We start from the raw sequence: 13173 nt of genomic DNA, 5'->3' as shown, positions 1-13173 counted from the left end.
CGGTGTTGTGCGCAGGTGATAAGTACATATTTGAAGGAAAGTAAAGGTAACCACAATGCAAAGCCTGGTGTTCGCTTCGAGGCTTCGATGACAACGCTTCTAAACGCGAACATCATGAACTCAAACACTCATAAAAACCTCGCCGTAAAAACTAAGAGGAATAATCTTAACAAAATCCACTGCAATGGACAACAATATTCCTCTCCTCATCAGTGTGTTTTTTAAAAAATATTTTTGCATCATTACTCTGGCTTTAACTTTTCTTCTTCATCCTCGTGTCGTTCCATTAAGTTGAAAAATGAGACAAGTGACCCTCCACCAGCAACGGGTCGTCTCAATTCAGTGACGTCACACACGGTGGCGCTAACATCCCCTCGGCGTCATAAACAAAGCCGTGAATATTGCTACGGAGGACCAGTTTGTTATCAGATTCCGGCCGGGTCCCACACGGGTCATTCTCGCGGCCTCTCGCCAACCCCAACACCACTTATTACCATACTGAGGTCACAGCGGCCCACGAGCACTTGCGTCTTCAGCCTGGGAGGTCAGCAGAAGGGGGTGGGCGAGGGAAGGGAATGTCAGGTTCTGTGGGAGGAGGTAGAAAGGGAGGGGTCGGTGGTGACCGTGTTCCCGGCGTGGCGCAAAGGATTCTTAGGTACTCCCTACCAAACAGTATTCAGCGGGACCTCCAGACCTCCCACCGGACTCCTGCAGCCACGTTATGTTAAGCGCTCTGGTCAAGTATGAAGAGAATTTACACTTTTTATCTAGTGTTCTGTGGAGAAGCTGTACCGATAATACATTAACCTTTTTTACATATCTACGAGGTTTAGCGCGCGGCATTGTACGCAAACCCCATTAAGCTGACCTCAGCATCGCCGTGTACCTGTGCAATTACCTTGAGTGAGGCCTGCCAGGACTACGCGAGTGACAAATTGCTAAGGGAGATAAGAGAAATCCGACTCTGTAATCAGCATTCGTCACAGGAGTAGCGGCGGACGGCTGCGATACTTAAGAGGGACGCCCCTAATGCCTCCTGAAGGGCTGGTAATGGCGATCCCCCACGCCTCCTCCTCCTCCCATTCTACACAGGCCCACAGTAAAGGATGCCGCCAAGACACGACCACCAAAGTACATCTCAATACTCAGATGAACGCCTGAGGTGGTAAAGTCTTCACCAACCTAATTTAATGTATAGATGCCATGATAGAGAAATAGACAAACTTAGACATTTATGTGAGACGGTGATGCGTATAACAAACCTCTAGAAGACGAAGTGCCAGTATCTTATCTTGCTTCCCGTAGTAACAAGGCGCTGCATTCCGCGACTTACATAACAATTCAGGATGTGACGACCGGATATTTTGTTTCCTGTCTCTGGATTCTTTAAACATATTCTTGGGGGACACTGTGACGGTAACCTGTGGATGTGTTGCTTGGGGAGGAAGGGGAGGAGGAAAAGTAGGAGGAGAAGAAGGAGAGGGAGGAGGAGAAGGAAATGAGATAGCAGGTGCTTGTGTGTTGGAAAGGAGACTAGTATTTACACTTAATCTACGTTACTCGGTGCAGAAAGACACCATAATTAAAATAATAAAACAAACAGTTGCTATAGGCGACGATAAAACTTGATGAAAGCTAAATAAAGATGACTAAAGCGATAAAAAAGAACAATAATAATGACAACGACAATGAAGTTAACGGTGACTAGCGCGTAACAAGAGAAGCACAAGGGGAAAGAGAAACTGAGCCTGCCAGAAGCTGCTCCAAAGACTAAACAAGAGACGAACACTGAGAGGGAGAATCAATCACCTAGACACACACCATAATTACGTTAAAAGAATGATGAACATATATTTTCGTCTCCCGCTCGCCTCCGGTCTCAATCGGGAGCCTTTACCTGCCACCTACCTGACACCACACACTTGGTCACTGATAGTTAGTCCACTTGACGACACGACTCCGCAGGTGAAGCAACGATACCCTTAAGCAAACAAGACTACACGAAGTAAAAAATCCATAAAAAGGCAGCCATACCAGACTTCTTAAGCCACACACGTTAATGAAATACCAACTTAATTGTCACGTTATAGCCAATTTGAAAAGATGAATTGGAATGACTAAAGTTCATTTGTGCATTTCTTTACGAAAAGTACCCAGCCAGCTCTCAAGGACACTGGTCTGTAATAGCGAAGTGGGCAAGAGCTGCTAGAAATCTGGGTAAAGATCAGGCGGCGCGCGCGGTACAGCTGCATTAAGGGTTGGTATTGTTGTCAGCTGTGGGCCGCAGTTCGTGACCCACCTATCGACCGTTCAATCTTAACTATTACTGTAAATTAACCTCGTGTCATGTAAATAATGCGGTCAAGCGGGTCTTTTGCTTTGAGTCCATCTTCATCTTTTCTCCCTTTCCAGTCTGCATTTACTTTAATTTTCTTTCTCGTAGAGGAGAAGGGGAGAAGGGGAATGTCAGGATGAAGGAGTCTGTTAAAGGTGGGATGCCGGGAAAAAGATAAGAGCAGGAAAAGGAAGACTAAACTGTAAACTGAGTACCATACAAGTACTACAAATACAAATCAGTGCCACGCAAATAGCATTTCGTGGATAATAGAACCAAATGGGCATCAGTATGTAGCTCCCTTGCACAGGAGCTTAAGGCGGCGAGGAGAAGGAGAGGCGGTGTCCAGTGAAAGGAAATAAAGACCAGGAGAGTAAGGGAAAGACCCTTCCTGACCCCCACGATCATAAATACCGCAGATATGTGAGCATGATGAGCGGCAGGCTCACTCAAGATTTTTGTGAAGGGAAGTGGAAGTTGCTGCAGCGGGATCAGGTAGTGGTGTCTGGGACGCGCATGGTAATAGGTGTTCATCCAAGCAATGGCTGTTAAATAGGTGCTGGAGAAGAAGAACGAGCAAGTCTTGTTGGAAGCTGATGTCGACACACCTCATGTGCATGTCAGGCAGAGCTGTTAATTTGAGTTAAAATTTGTTCATCATGCTGCCGGGCCATCAGGGCACAGGGAACAAAGTCCTTACCTCGTGTACTTTGTCCTGCTCAGCGGTGAAGCGTAATGAGTTCAGAGTTACCGGTCACGGTTATTAAGGATGATCAGCTCCTCCCCGGTCCACAGGTCATGGGGGACCTGCTAGCCATGTAATGTCAGCACATAAAGATGTGTATATTAATCTGCTCCCAAGGCGCCTTGCAAGCCCATCTGGGAGGCCCAGACAGTTCCCACATCTTCCAGGTAACTCACAGTTTTCTCTTCCTTTCCAGGTGTTGAAGTGCAGATGAGAGAGCGAAGGTGAATCTTCTCCCGACGCTGCCCCGCTTACTGTCCTTCAGGGACTCTACTTGGGGTCATTCATCTGACGCAGGACAACCAACCCCTTCACTAGTTCCAGCCACTGAGCTGGACTAGTACACACTACCGCTTCCCCGAGCCAGTCACCCATACAGGGCATTTTTGTTCGCCCTCTTCCAGCAGCGCAGCTTTGCCACCGTAACCGTGGCAGAAGAAGCACTCTTCATGATTACCATGGATATTCCGCCCCCGCCCACTCCCCAAGTAGTGCACGCGCAGACCATCATGCAGCAGCCCAGCCCAGAGGACGCCAAGAAAAAACGTGAGTATTCAGAGCCCTCCTAATGCCCTTTATTGTTTTCCGCCCCTTGCCCCTCACTCGTAAGCCGATGTGCCTCTCGTGCTCCTACCGCCGCCCCTCGACGCTGTCAAGGGCGGCGGCAGCGGCAAACGATAGGGGCGATATTCCTGGTGAGAAGAAACTTTCCCTGCACGACGCTCACTGGTGTTAAAATACTCTATGGGTAGAGTTCAAAGACCACCATTCTATCTTTTCCGTGGCTAAGAGCGCTAATACAGTCTTATCAGCCAGCCTCTCAGACGCACTAGACACCTCGGTGGGTCATAAGGAACGTTGATTATACACTTCTGTCAGGGGATATAATCAGCGGTCCTTGTGTGGCGGGCCCCTCTCCCCCTGCCCGGGCCACGAGTCAGGTATTTAACATCGCCAAGTAAAGACTTGGTAATTTTATCTCTTCATGACCACAAATTCTGAGGTACATTCTTAAAAACTAAACTGCGTGGCTCTCGTAGTCTCCGAGATAGTGAAATATATTACTGCCTTCACTGCATCTCCATTCTCTCTCTCTCTCTCTCTCTCTCTCTCTCTCTCTCTCTCTCTCTCTCTCTCTCTCTCTCTCTCTCTCTTCTCTTGTTCGTTCACACACACACACACACACACACACACACACACACACACACACACACACACACACACACACACACACATACACCTGTCATACACTTTCTGTTTCATTAGATCCCAGGTATTAGTTGACACACGCCATTAGTACAATCCTATATCACGCCGTCACCTGTGTTTGCTCCTCTCACCTGACGCGATGACGAAGGCCGGGTCGCGTGAAGACGAACATCTATTACATCTCACCTCTCTGGAAACACATATCATTAGATTCTCACTGAAGGACCAAAACGGATTGCTCCCATTCAGATCAGCATTGCCTCCGTCTGCAAGGTGTTTCTCATTCGCTCGCTGGTGAGAGATGGATGGCCGCAGAGTCGGGCATGAAGTAATCTCGTGTCAGAGAAGCCAAGTTGCTCATTAAGTTGAATTATGGTAAAATTATCAGGCGTCCGTAACAACCCGTCCAGCGAGGCGGGTCTTGCCCACTGATGGAGGCTTCCGGGTGCAGTAAGAGTCGCCTGGGGAAGGGAAGGGATTGTGGATGGAGAGATGGTAGGGTTTAATGTGGAGAGAGAGAGAGAGAGAGAGAGAGAGAGAGAGAGAGAGAGAGAGAGAGAGAGAGAGAGAGAGAGAGAGAGAGAGAGAGAGAGAGAGAGAGAGAGAGAGAGAGAGAGAGAGAGAGAGAGAGAGAGAGAGAGAGAGAGAGAGAGAGAGAGAGAGAGAGAGAGAGAGAGAGAGAGAGAGAGAGAGAGAGAGAGAGAGAGAGAGAGAGAGAGAGAGGGGAGGAACTTGTAGGAGCAGAGGGGAAAGGGAGGAGGGAGGAAAGGAGACCGTGCACTCGAGAAAGTTGCAAAAACAAAACTTGTTAACTTTCTGTAGCAAGGCGTCGCTGCATGCACGCTCCACTCCCTTGCTGCTTCCACCCGCGGTCTTCTATTTATTTAATGTTGTGGTTATATTTTTTCCTTCTTTCTTTCTCAAGCTCACAGCATCACTTTTCACAGGAGGCACCTTTCCTCGCTGCACCCTTTGTCTTCAGTACAGTGCATGCATACCTTTGTTCTTCCAAAGTGTCTTTTATTTTCATTCTCTTACTTTACTGTTAACTTATAATTCTTTTTTTTTTTTTTTTTCTTACACTACCCTATCAAATATTCCACACACACTTCTTCATTTTCTCTCTCTCTAGATTTCATTTCTCGCCCCTCGTCCCTTCTCTCCGCTACTCGCCACCAGAGTGGAAAGAAGGGGAAGGGAAGGAGGGGAGGGAGCACAGCAACATCTGCGAGCCGCTGTCAGCCCGGGGCGCGATGCTACCTTGTGTTTTTCTTGTAATCAACGTAGAAAGACAGTAAAGCAGACTCGAAAAAAAGGGGGAAAAGAAAGACGCATTGACGTGGTTTCCAGCTTTCAGTGTTCCTTGTACAGTCAGTATGCGCAGGTAAACGGTCGGGGAGGTGCCAATCATCATACATTATGGCCTGAACACAAAGAGTATGTGATTAGGCGAACAGAGAACATGGTTAGAGACAAAGGCACTGACGAGAATAATTACAGTTGTCGGAGTTATTTTTTGTGGCTTTGGTGTTGCCTTTTATCATTGCTTCATTATGGCAGTGAGCATAAGAAGAGGAGGAAGAGGAGGAAGAGGAGGAGGAGAAGGGGGAGGAGGAGGAGGAGGAGGAGGAGGAGGAGGGTAAGGATTTAGTGGCCCCCTTCTTGATCGCGAACACTGGACACAAGTCACAAGAACAAGGTTGAGCAAGGAGTAGTCGCGTGGGGACCCCGATGGAGACCCCCATCACGACCTGCCCCGTGCACTGCCGCCATCCATCCTTCGAGCCTGACCAGATACCATCTATCCAAAGCCTCAGTTGAGGCTACTGGTGCTTAATTTCTACCTTACAAAACCACCGTAAAACCATCGAGCTGGTCAAGGCGTCGGCTGCGAGGGTGAAGTGTGCGGGCACACGACTCGCTGGTGCCAATCAAAGTGAGCCGTGAGGGAATGCCGCTACAGAGCGTCCAGTAATGCATCCTCTCTTATTAACAATTACTGGAATCGTATTGACAGTAAGTGGCGGCAGCACACCTGAGGCATGTGGCATGAGTCTCTTGGGCCACTGCCAGGTATGGAGTAATCGTAAACCTCGAGGTGATGGCTTCTAACTGGATTACTACTTTAATAAACTTCTTCGTACGAGACCCAACCATTACGAGAGCTCCCATCAATGAACGCACCTGTCTGGCGTGGCCCAGGTGAGTGCTGCCTCGGCATGGGTGAGCGATGACTCCGGAACACGCACTCACGCCGTCTGATGCTGAGGTAAAAAGCCACGGAGCAAGAACCTGGTGGACGGGCGGCAATAATTCACAGTGAGGGGCGGGCTGCCTCCTCCACGCGGTGAATTAGAGCCACAGAGTGTAAACAGAGAAATTTGGCGGCCGAGTCACACAGAAAGACTACGCTTTCATGGCCACAGCGAGGCACAAGGGAAGGACGAGCTGCCTCAAGGGGAGTCATTGGTCAGACAAGGTCGTTTCTCAATCTGATCGTTAAATTAATACTTAACTACGTGCATGACTAACGTTTATGAGAGAGCTCCTTAATTAGAACATTAGCTGAATAACTAAATGCGAAACTGACGGACTTAATTAAATTTAAAACCATTCTTCAATGAAATACAAACCAGCAACTAAGGAAAAAACTTTAATCACATATTTGGATTTTTTAAAGACCTTTCGAGCATAAAGATAAAAAAAGAAATAGAGAAAAGAAAGAAAGAACGGGCAGAGACAAACCTCAAAATTAAGACTTAAAAAATCGGTTACGTATAAAACAAAAGAAAAAAATCGTGTCACTGCGCTTGTTTTCGTATTGGACCAAATTTCCTGTTCCCGACGCAGCCCAGTTAATGATGATGAGCCAGCGTGAGTCGGTAATGCTAACTTGATGATGATGGCGCGAGGTGGTGGTGGTGACAGTTGCTCAGAGATTGGGGGGAGAAGTGGGGAAGTCTCTCTCTCTCTCTCTCTCTCTCTCTCTCTCTCTCTCTCTCTCTCTCTCTCTCTCTCTCTCTCTCTCTCTCTCTCTCTCTCTCTCTCTCTCTCTCTCTCTCTCTCTCTCTCTCTCTCTCTCTCTCTCTCTCTCTCTCTCTCTCTCTCTCTCTCTCTCTCTGTTCTTATTCATTTGAGGAGAGAGAAAGAAAATAAAGAGGCGAAGAAATTAGATGCATAAAAATAAATTAGTTTTATTTCAATACAACTATAGTCTCGTTATAGTATGCTTATCACACTTTCCTTTATTCATGTTTTCTCAAGCTTGCTACGACCTCAATGAATGTTTAGTAATATATAGGGAGAAGCAACAGAGAAGTAGACACTTATAGCAGGTAAAAGTCGGAACTTGTTGCCTAAAACGATCTGCGTAATGAGAAGACAGTAGTAACAAGATATAACTGAAACGAAATCTACTAATCCTGTGGGAACTCTTCTACTTTCCTGGGCTGGAGACGGGGAGGGAGAGGTAATTAAGAGGCCTATTTTTCTGCCTTTCTTTCGTTATTTTTGTTCTTTCGCTTACTTTTCCGTCTCTCTCTTATAGCATTTTGTCAGCCTTCTGCCCACATAAAGCACATGCCTCTTTACATAACAAGTATAAAGATAAGGATAAAATTATATCCAACACCTTCAGTCCTTAAAAATCTCATTCTCTCTCATGCACCTCCCATTAAGTGTTGGGTTTTCCCTCCCACCAAGCCTCCCTCGGGAACATCTAAAGGTCGCCAGGTAAATATTGTCAATGGCTTGTCAACACGGAGTCGCTGGAGGCGTCATTAGCGTAGACAGGTGAGTGAGTGGGGCCCTCGTGGGGGTCCCTTCCCTCCCTCCCATCCTTCCTCCCTCCCTTCCTCCCTCCGGCCCAACACCTGTCTGCTCGTGTCCACTTGTTTGCGAGTTTTTTTTTTTTTTCTATTTGATTCTTTTTGTGTTTTGTTACCTGGTTGTTGTTGTCATTGCTGGCGTTGCTGGTGTTATTGTTGGCGGTGGTTGTTATGGTAGTAAGGTTATTGTTGTTGTTTCTGACGTTGTTATTGTTGTTGCTGTTGTTATTGTTTCTCTAGTATTTACCCTTCTTCATAAACTTTTAACTATTAATTATTCCTTTCTTTTCTTTCTTCCTTCCTTCTTTCGCTTCTGACTTAGAGAGAGAGAGAGAGAGAGAGAGAGAGAGAGAGAGAGAGAGAGAGAGAGAGATGCTAGTACTAAGCTGTACGGATGACGCTGCGGGAAATACCGTATCAGATCCGCCACCGACGCCTTATAATGAGCGTTGAGCCGAGTGAGTGGTGAGTCGTGCATGGGGGTGCGTGCGTGTGTGCGTGCAAGGAAGACCCACCACCACCACTACTCCTCTCTCCCTCTCCCTCCTTCTCTCTCTCTCTCTCCAAGCCGACATGCTCCCCACTCATGCTTTCTCTTATCGGACTCAACTTCTGATGTAAAACTAAAAGGTCGACGCGAACACTGGGCCGGTGGTGGTGGTGGTGGTGGTGGTGGAGGTAGTGGTGGTGGAGGTGGTGATGGTGGTAGTGGTGTTGGTGGACAGGCGTGAATCAAGACCGGCTGGCTTCTTCCTCCGTGACGCAGCAGCAGCAGCAGCAACAGGAGGAGGAGAAGGAGGAGGAGGAGGAGGAGGAGGAGGAGGAGGAGGAGGAGGAGGAGGAGGAGGAGGACGAGAGGACAGGAATCCCAGGGTCCCCTTTCCTACCAAACATCCCCTTTATCCTCCCTCCCCCTCCCATTGTCTCTCCCTCCCTCCCTTTTAGGTAGATACTTATAGAGATGTGATTCTCAGAAGAGTGTATAGGCTTCCCGCAGGGGCGCTCTCTCTCTCTCTCTCTCTCTCTCTCTCTCTCTCTCTCTGAATAAGAACTCCACCCGCCTTGATTAATTTGATGGTAATTTATCCATTCAATTTCCTCCATTTTGTGGGAGAATGTTAAAAGTTCAATCAATGCACACATAAAAAAAATGACTTCACTTCTGAGAATCTTCACCCGCATCGTGCTAAACTTGCTTGATTGAGTGGTTACTTTCGAGACCTTTGTACTTTTGTTTTTTACTTGTTTGTCCTCATTTTTTTTTTTTTTTATCAATTTACTAATCTTGTCATTATCTCTTGTTCCTGCTTCTCCTTTCTTGTTACTTGTTCTTCCTCTTTGTCCGTTACACTCTTTCTTAAATAATTCCCTTATTAATTATTCTTTCTCATTCTTCCCTTTCTTCATTTTGCAGGGTACTTCTTTCTCCTTCTCCTTTTTTTCATTACTAATACTTTCTCTGCCTCCTCTTCGTTTGTCTCCTTTCAATTTTTTTTTTTTTTTTTTTTTTTTGTATAGTTAGTGCTCCTCTCTTTTCATTATTTTTCCTTTTCCTTTCCACTTTACTCTTTCCTTCTTTATTCCCATCCACGTCCTCAGTCAAAGTGCTTGTTATGTGGTTACGTCTCGTTATATTTCATCTGAGACTTCTGAATACTTTCTCCTCGCCACCTCCGTTTCGCCATCACAGGGAATGTCCATCTCTTCCTTATCAAAATAGTTACTGGTGTTTTCTCGTATCTTTGCCTAATACAAGGAGGTTAGGGAGCTTATGAGTGAGGATGGGTGCTACTCCTTCGAAAACCGCGAGCGTGTCTATTTGTGTATGTGGGTCTGGGAGCAAAAACACAACCCTACAATTTGATCAAAAGTAAACTAACATATTGCCGTGGTTCCAACCAGCAGCAGCAGCAGCAGCGGCAACCCAAGGAACCTGAAGGCGACTGATGATTAGACAGACCCGAGTTATGTAGCTTATGAAATTCTAATCAAGTCCTGTGGGTGATCAGGGGATGAGGGGAGGACGGCCGGGGGAAGCGCCAACCAAATGAGATGTTCAGGATCAATTTAGAAGAAGATCACCAAGCAGGGTTGTTGTATCACAATGCTGAACCAACCGCCATGATCATTGCCCAAGAAATCTGAGTGTTCACAGTCCCTATAGATCTGTAAAGCTGGTCAAAGCAAGAGAACACATCTCGATAATGATTCCAGTTTCTTTGTATTTCTTTTCTTCTGGGTTAATATTTGTTAAAGATTTTTAAATATAGCATCTACGAAATTCCATCGCGTATATTCAGAACCCTGTGGTCAAAGCCTCCATGTGACTACAAAGTTAGTCAAAACAAACTAAAATATATAGTCAATGATGTATTCTATTTCTTCTAAGGTAGAATTTATCTTTTTTTTTCATACTTTAATTGCAATGTGTTATCGCGCATATTGAATCCACGCACGTGCTCATATCAACGGCCTATGCCTTGTACAAAGTTTCCGCACGTCAGGGCTTGGATCAGTATGCGTTATTGCAACACATTACACTTCATACGTGTCTCGCTGACTCATAGCACGTCACCACGCTGAACTTGGCCGCAGCAGTGTGTTGCGGCGCCCCACACCACTCCGCCCCACCTCTCAGCGGTGCGCCACGTTGCTCCCCCGCCACCAGCCTCACTGATTGACGCGCCAGGCAGATGGAGAGTCACTTGTTTGGTGTCGTAACGTCGAGACGAGAGTAACAATGGCATCTTACGAGTCTGCCGGTTGGGAAATTTTACTTTTTTTCGCCACAAGAATCTCTTAAAAACCCTTTCTCCTTCTCTCCCTTCCCCTCACCCTTTCCGAATCTCCCTCCTTCGCCTCTCCGTCCATATCCCTCTCCATCTCTCCCTAATGACGGGTGGTCGTGTATCCGCCCTGACACACATGTACTTGAGGGTCGCCACCACCGCCTCAGACCAAGGATGGCTGGAAGAGGGAAGACAGAGGCGCATTAAGGAGTGTTTACATCGCTTCCTGGACGAGAGAGAGAGAGAGAGAGAGAGAGAGAGAGAGAGAGAGAGAGAGAGAGAGAGAATCTAAGATCTCTCCGTTTCAAGTTTAGTCTGAAGTGAATCTGTCGTGTGATTTAGATAAGGAAAGAAAAAAAATAGAAAAAAAAGATGAGGAGAAAATAAGACAGATGAAAGTGATGGACGAGTAAGGCAGGAAAGATAGACACATAAACAGACATACAGTCAGCGCGAGAGACAGGTAGAGAAGCAGTAATAAGTGGAGAGAAAACAGCGAGCCCTTCAAGGTGCCGTCCTAGTGCTGGGTGTGGAGGTCGCGCCGGCCCTCCCAAGGCTCCGGCGGGGGAGAAAAACAAGGGCGCCGCGTGACATGTGTAGGACGAAATGATACATGAATATGGACTTGGATATATATATCTATATATCTATCTATCTATCTATATATATATATATATATATATATATATATATATATATATATATATATATATATATATATATATATATATATATATATATATATATATATAGCGTAGCATTAACACTCTAGGTAAAGAACAATCAACACATGTGAATCTAGTCTTTACAAACTGAATGAAATATGATATTGCAGTAAACACTCTTATGTCATCACCACCAGTCAATAAAGAATAAATAATACGAATATAAATGACGTCTCTCCTATGTGTCTAGAAGTCAATAAAGGTAGTTATGTAAAAGTGTAGTAAAACAGTAAACGACAACCCGGTCTTACATCACAATTAACACCACTAGTACATACATTTCGAAAGAAAAAAAAGGAACAAAATTGATACCAGGACAAACGAAACTCCTGCCATATGTATCTAAATCAAACGAACATTCTGACAAACATTTCGAAAAACTATCGCCACTCGGTATACCCAAAAAAAAAAATCTTATCCTGAAAAAAAGAGAGAAAAAGGGGAAAAAATAATAACTTCACATTTTTATACCTGCACTCTACGCCTGGTTGAGTATTGCACTCCGATAGAGAAAAAGAAAGAAGGAAGGAAGAAAAAAACACACATAAGTTGCGTGACATGTAAGTGGTTCACGTACACGTACAAAGAGGGTTTTGTTCTATCCAGGAGGTGTTGTGTTTCACTTGAATTGACGCTACGGTATTTGAACCAGTGAGTCCCGTTCCGTTTCAAGTGTGTGTGGTGTTGCGTGTTGCGTGTTGTGTAGTGTGCCATCAGAGAGAGAGAGAGAGAGAGAGAGAGAGAGAGAGAGAGTGTGTTGTAGGAAAGATGACGCAGATCCCGTGAAACTCAAGTAATTCTACTGAAGGGTGGAGATGGAGATGGAAGAGGCGGTGCGGGAGAGAGGGAGAGGGGCAGAGGTGAGGTGGGGTGGAGTGGGTGGGTGAACTCAATCGAGCATCTCTTAAAATTTAGGATCAAACAAACGTCAAGAGAAAATATGCTGAGGTCACTATGACTTCCCACACTGAAGTAAATTATTGCCTAGATCTCTCTCTCTCTCTCTCTCTCTCTCTCTCTCTCTCTCTCTCTCTCTCTCTCTCTCTCTCTCTCTCTCGTTTTACATCACTCACCACTGTCTATTCAAACTTCCCCAGCATGTTTTTCCTTGTAATTTTTTCTTCATCCATTCATTCCTTCGTTCCTTGTATTATCACATGCACTCCACCCTTTCCTTCTTTCATTCTCCTTCAGTGTCTCCGTTTCCCCCTCTTCCCTCCCCGTCCCTCTATCCTCCCTCCCACCCTCACTCCGTCAGTTCTTCCCTTCCCAGCTTCCTCTTTGGGCTCGTTTTCTCTTACAAGATGAGGGGTAACTCTCGCAACAATAATATCTCGCTACACTATCGCCCGCTTCTAGTACTTCTCCCTCACCTAACCACACACTGCCCTTGTCGCTACTTGTACCTTGGCTGCTGCTTGGTAATGAGTTCCCCTGTTTGTAAGTGCTAGATAATTCCTGGCTTTACTAAGCTTACATAGGACACGAGGATTGGCGATGGCGTGACGGAGATGGACGTTGCTTCCTCACTGACCTGATGAAC

The 13173-nt window shown here is 46.0% G+C and overlaps 1 protein-coding gene across 12 annotated transcripts in view; it reads left to right on the top strand.

The window, feature by feature from the left end:
• LOC123504023 (paired box protein Pax-5-like) overlaps positions 1 to 13173 on the top strand; it is a 169158-nt gene that overhangs the window by 21992 nt on the left and 133993 nt on the right. For all 12 annotated transcript variants that reach the window (XM_045254240.1, XM_045254239.1, XM_045254242.1 and 9 more), the window contains exon 2: positions 3277 to 3626. In XM_045254240.1, the coding sequence (XP_045110175.1) occupies positions 3530 to 3626 (97 nt within the window). In that variant the 5' untranslated portion in view covers positions 3277 to 3529. The remainder of the gene's footprint in view (positions 1 to 3276; positions 3627 to 13173) is intronic.

Source organism: Portunus trituberculatus, chromosome 15, assembly GCF_017591435.1.
Source record: "Portunus trituberculatus isolate SZX2019 chromosome 15, ASM1759143v1, whole genome shotgun sequence".
NCBI lineage: Eukaryota > Metazoa > Arthropoda > Malacostraca > Decapoda > Portunidae > Portunus > Portunus trituberculatus.
The sequence above is the reverse complement of the archived record's forward strand: the minus strand, read 5'-3'. Positions and strand labels throughout refer to the sequence as shown.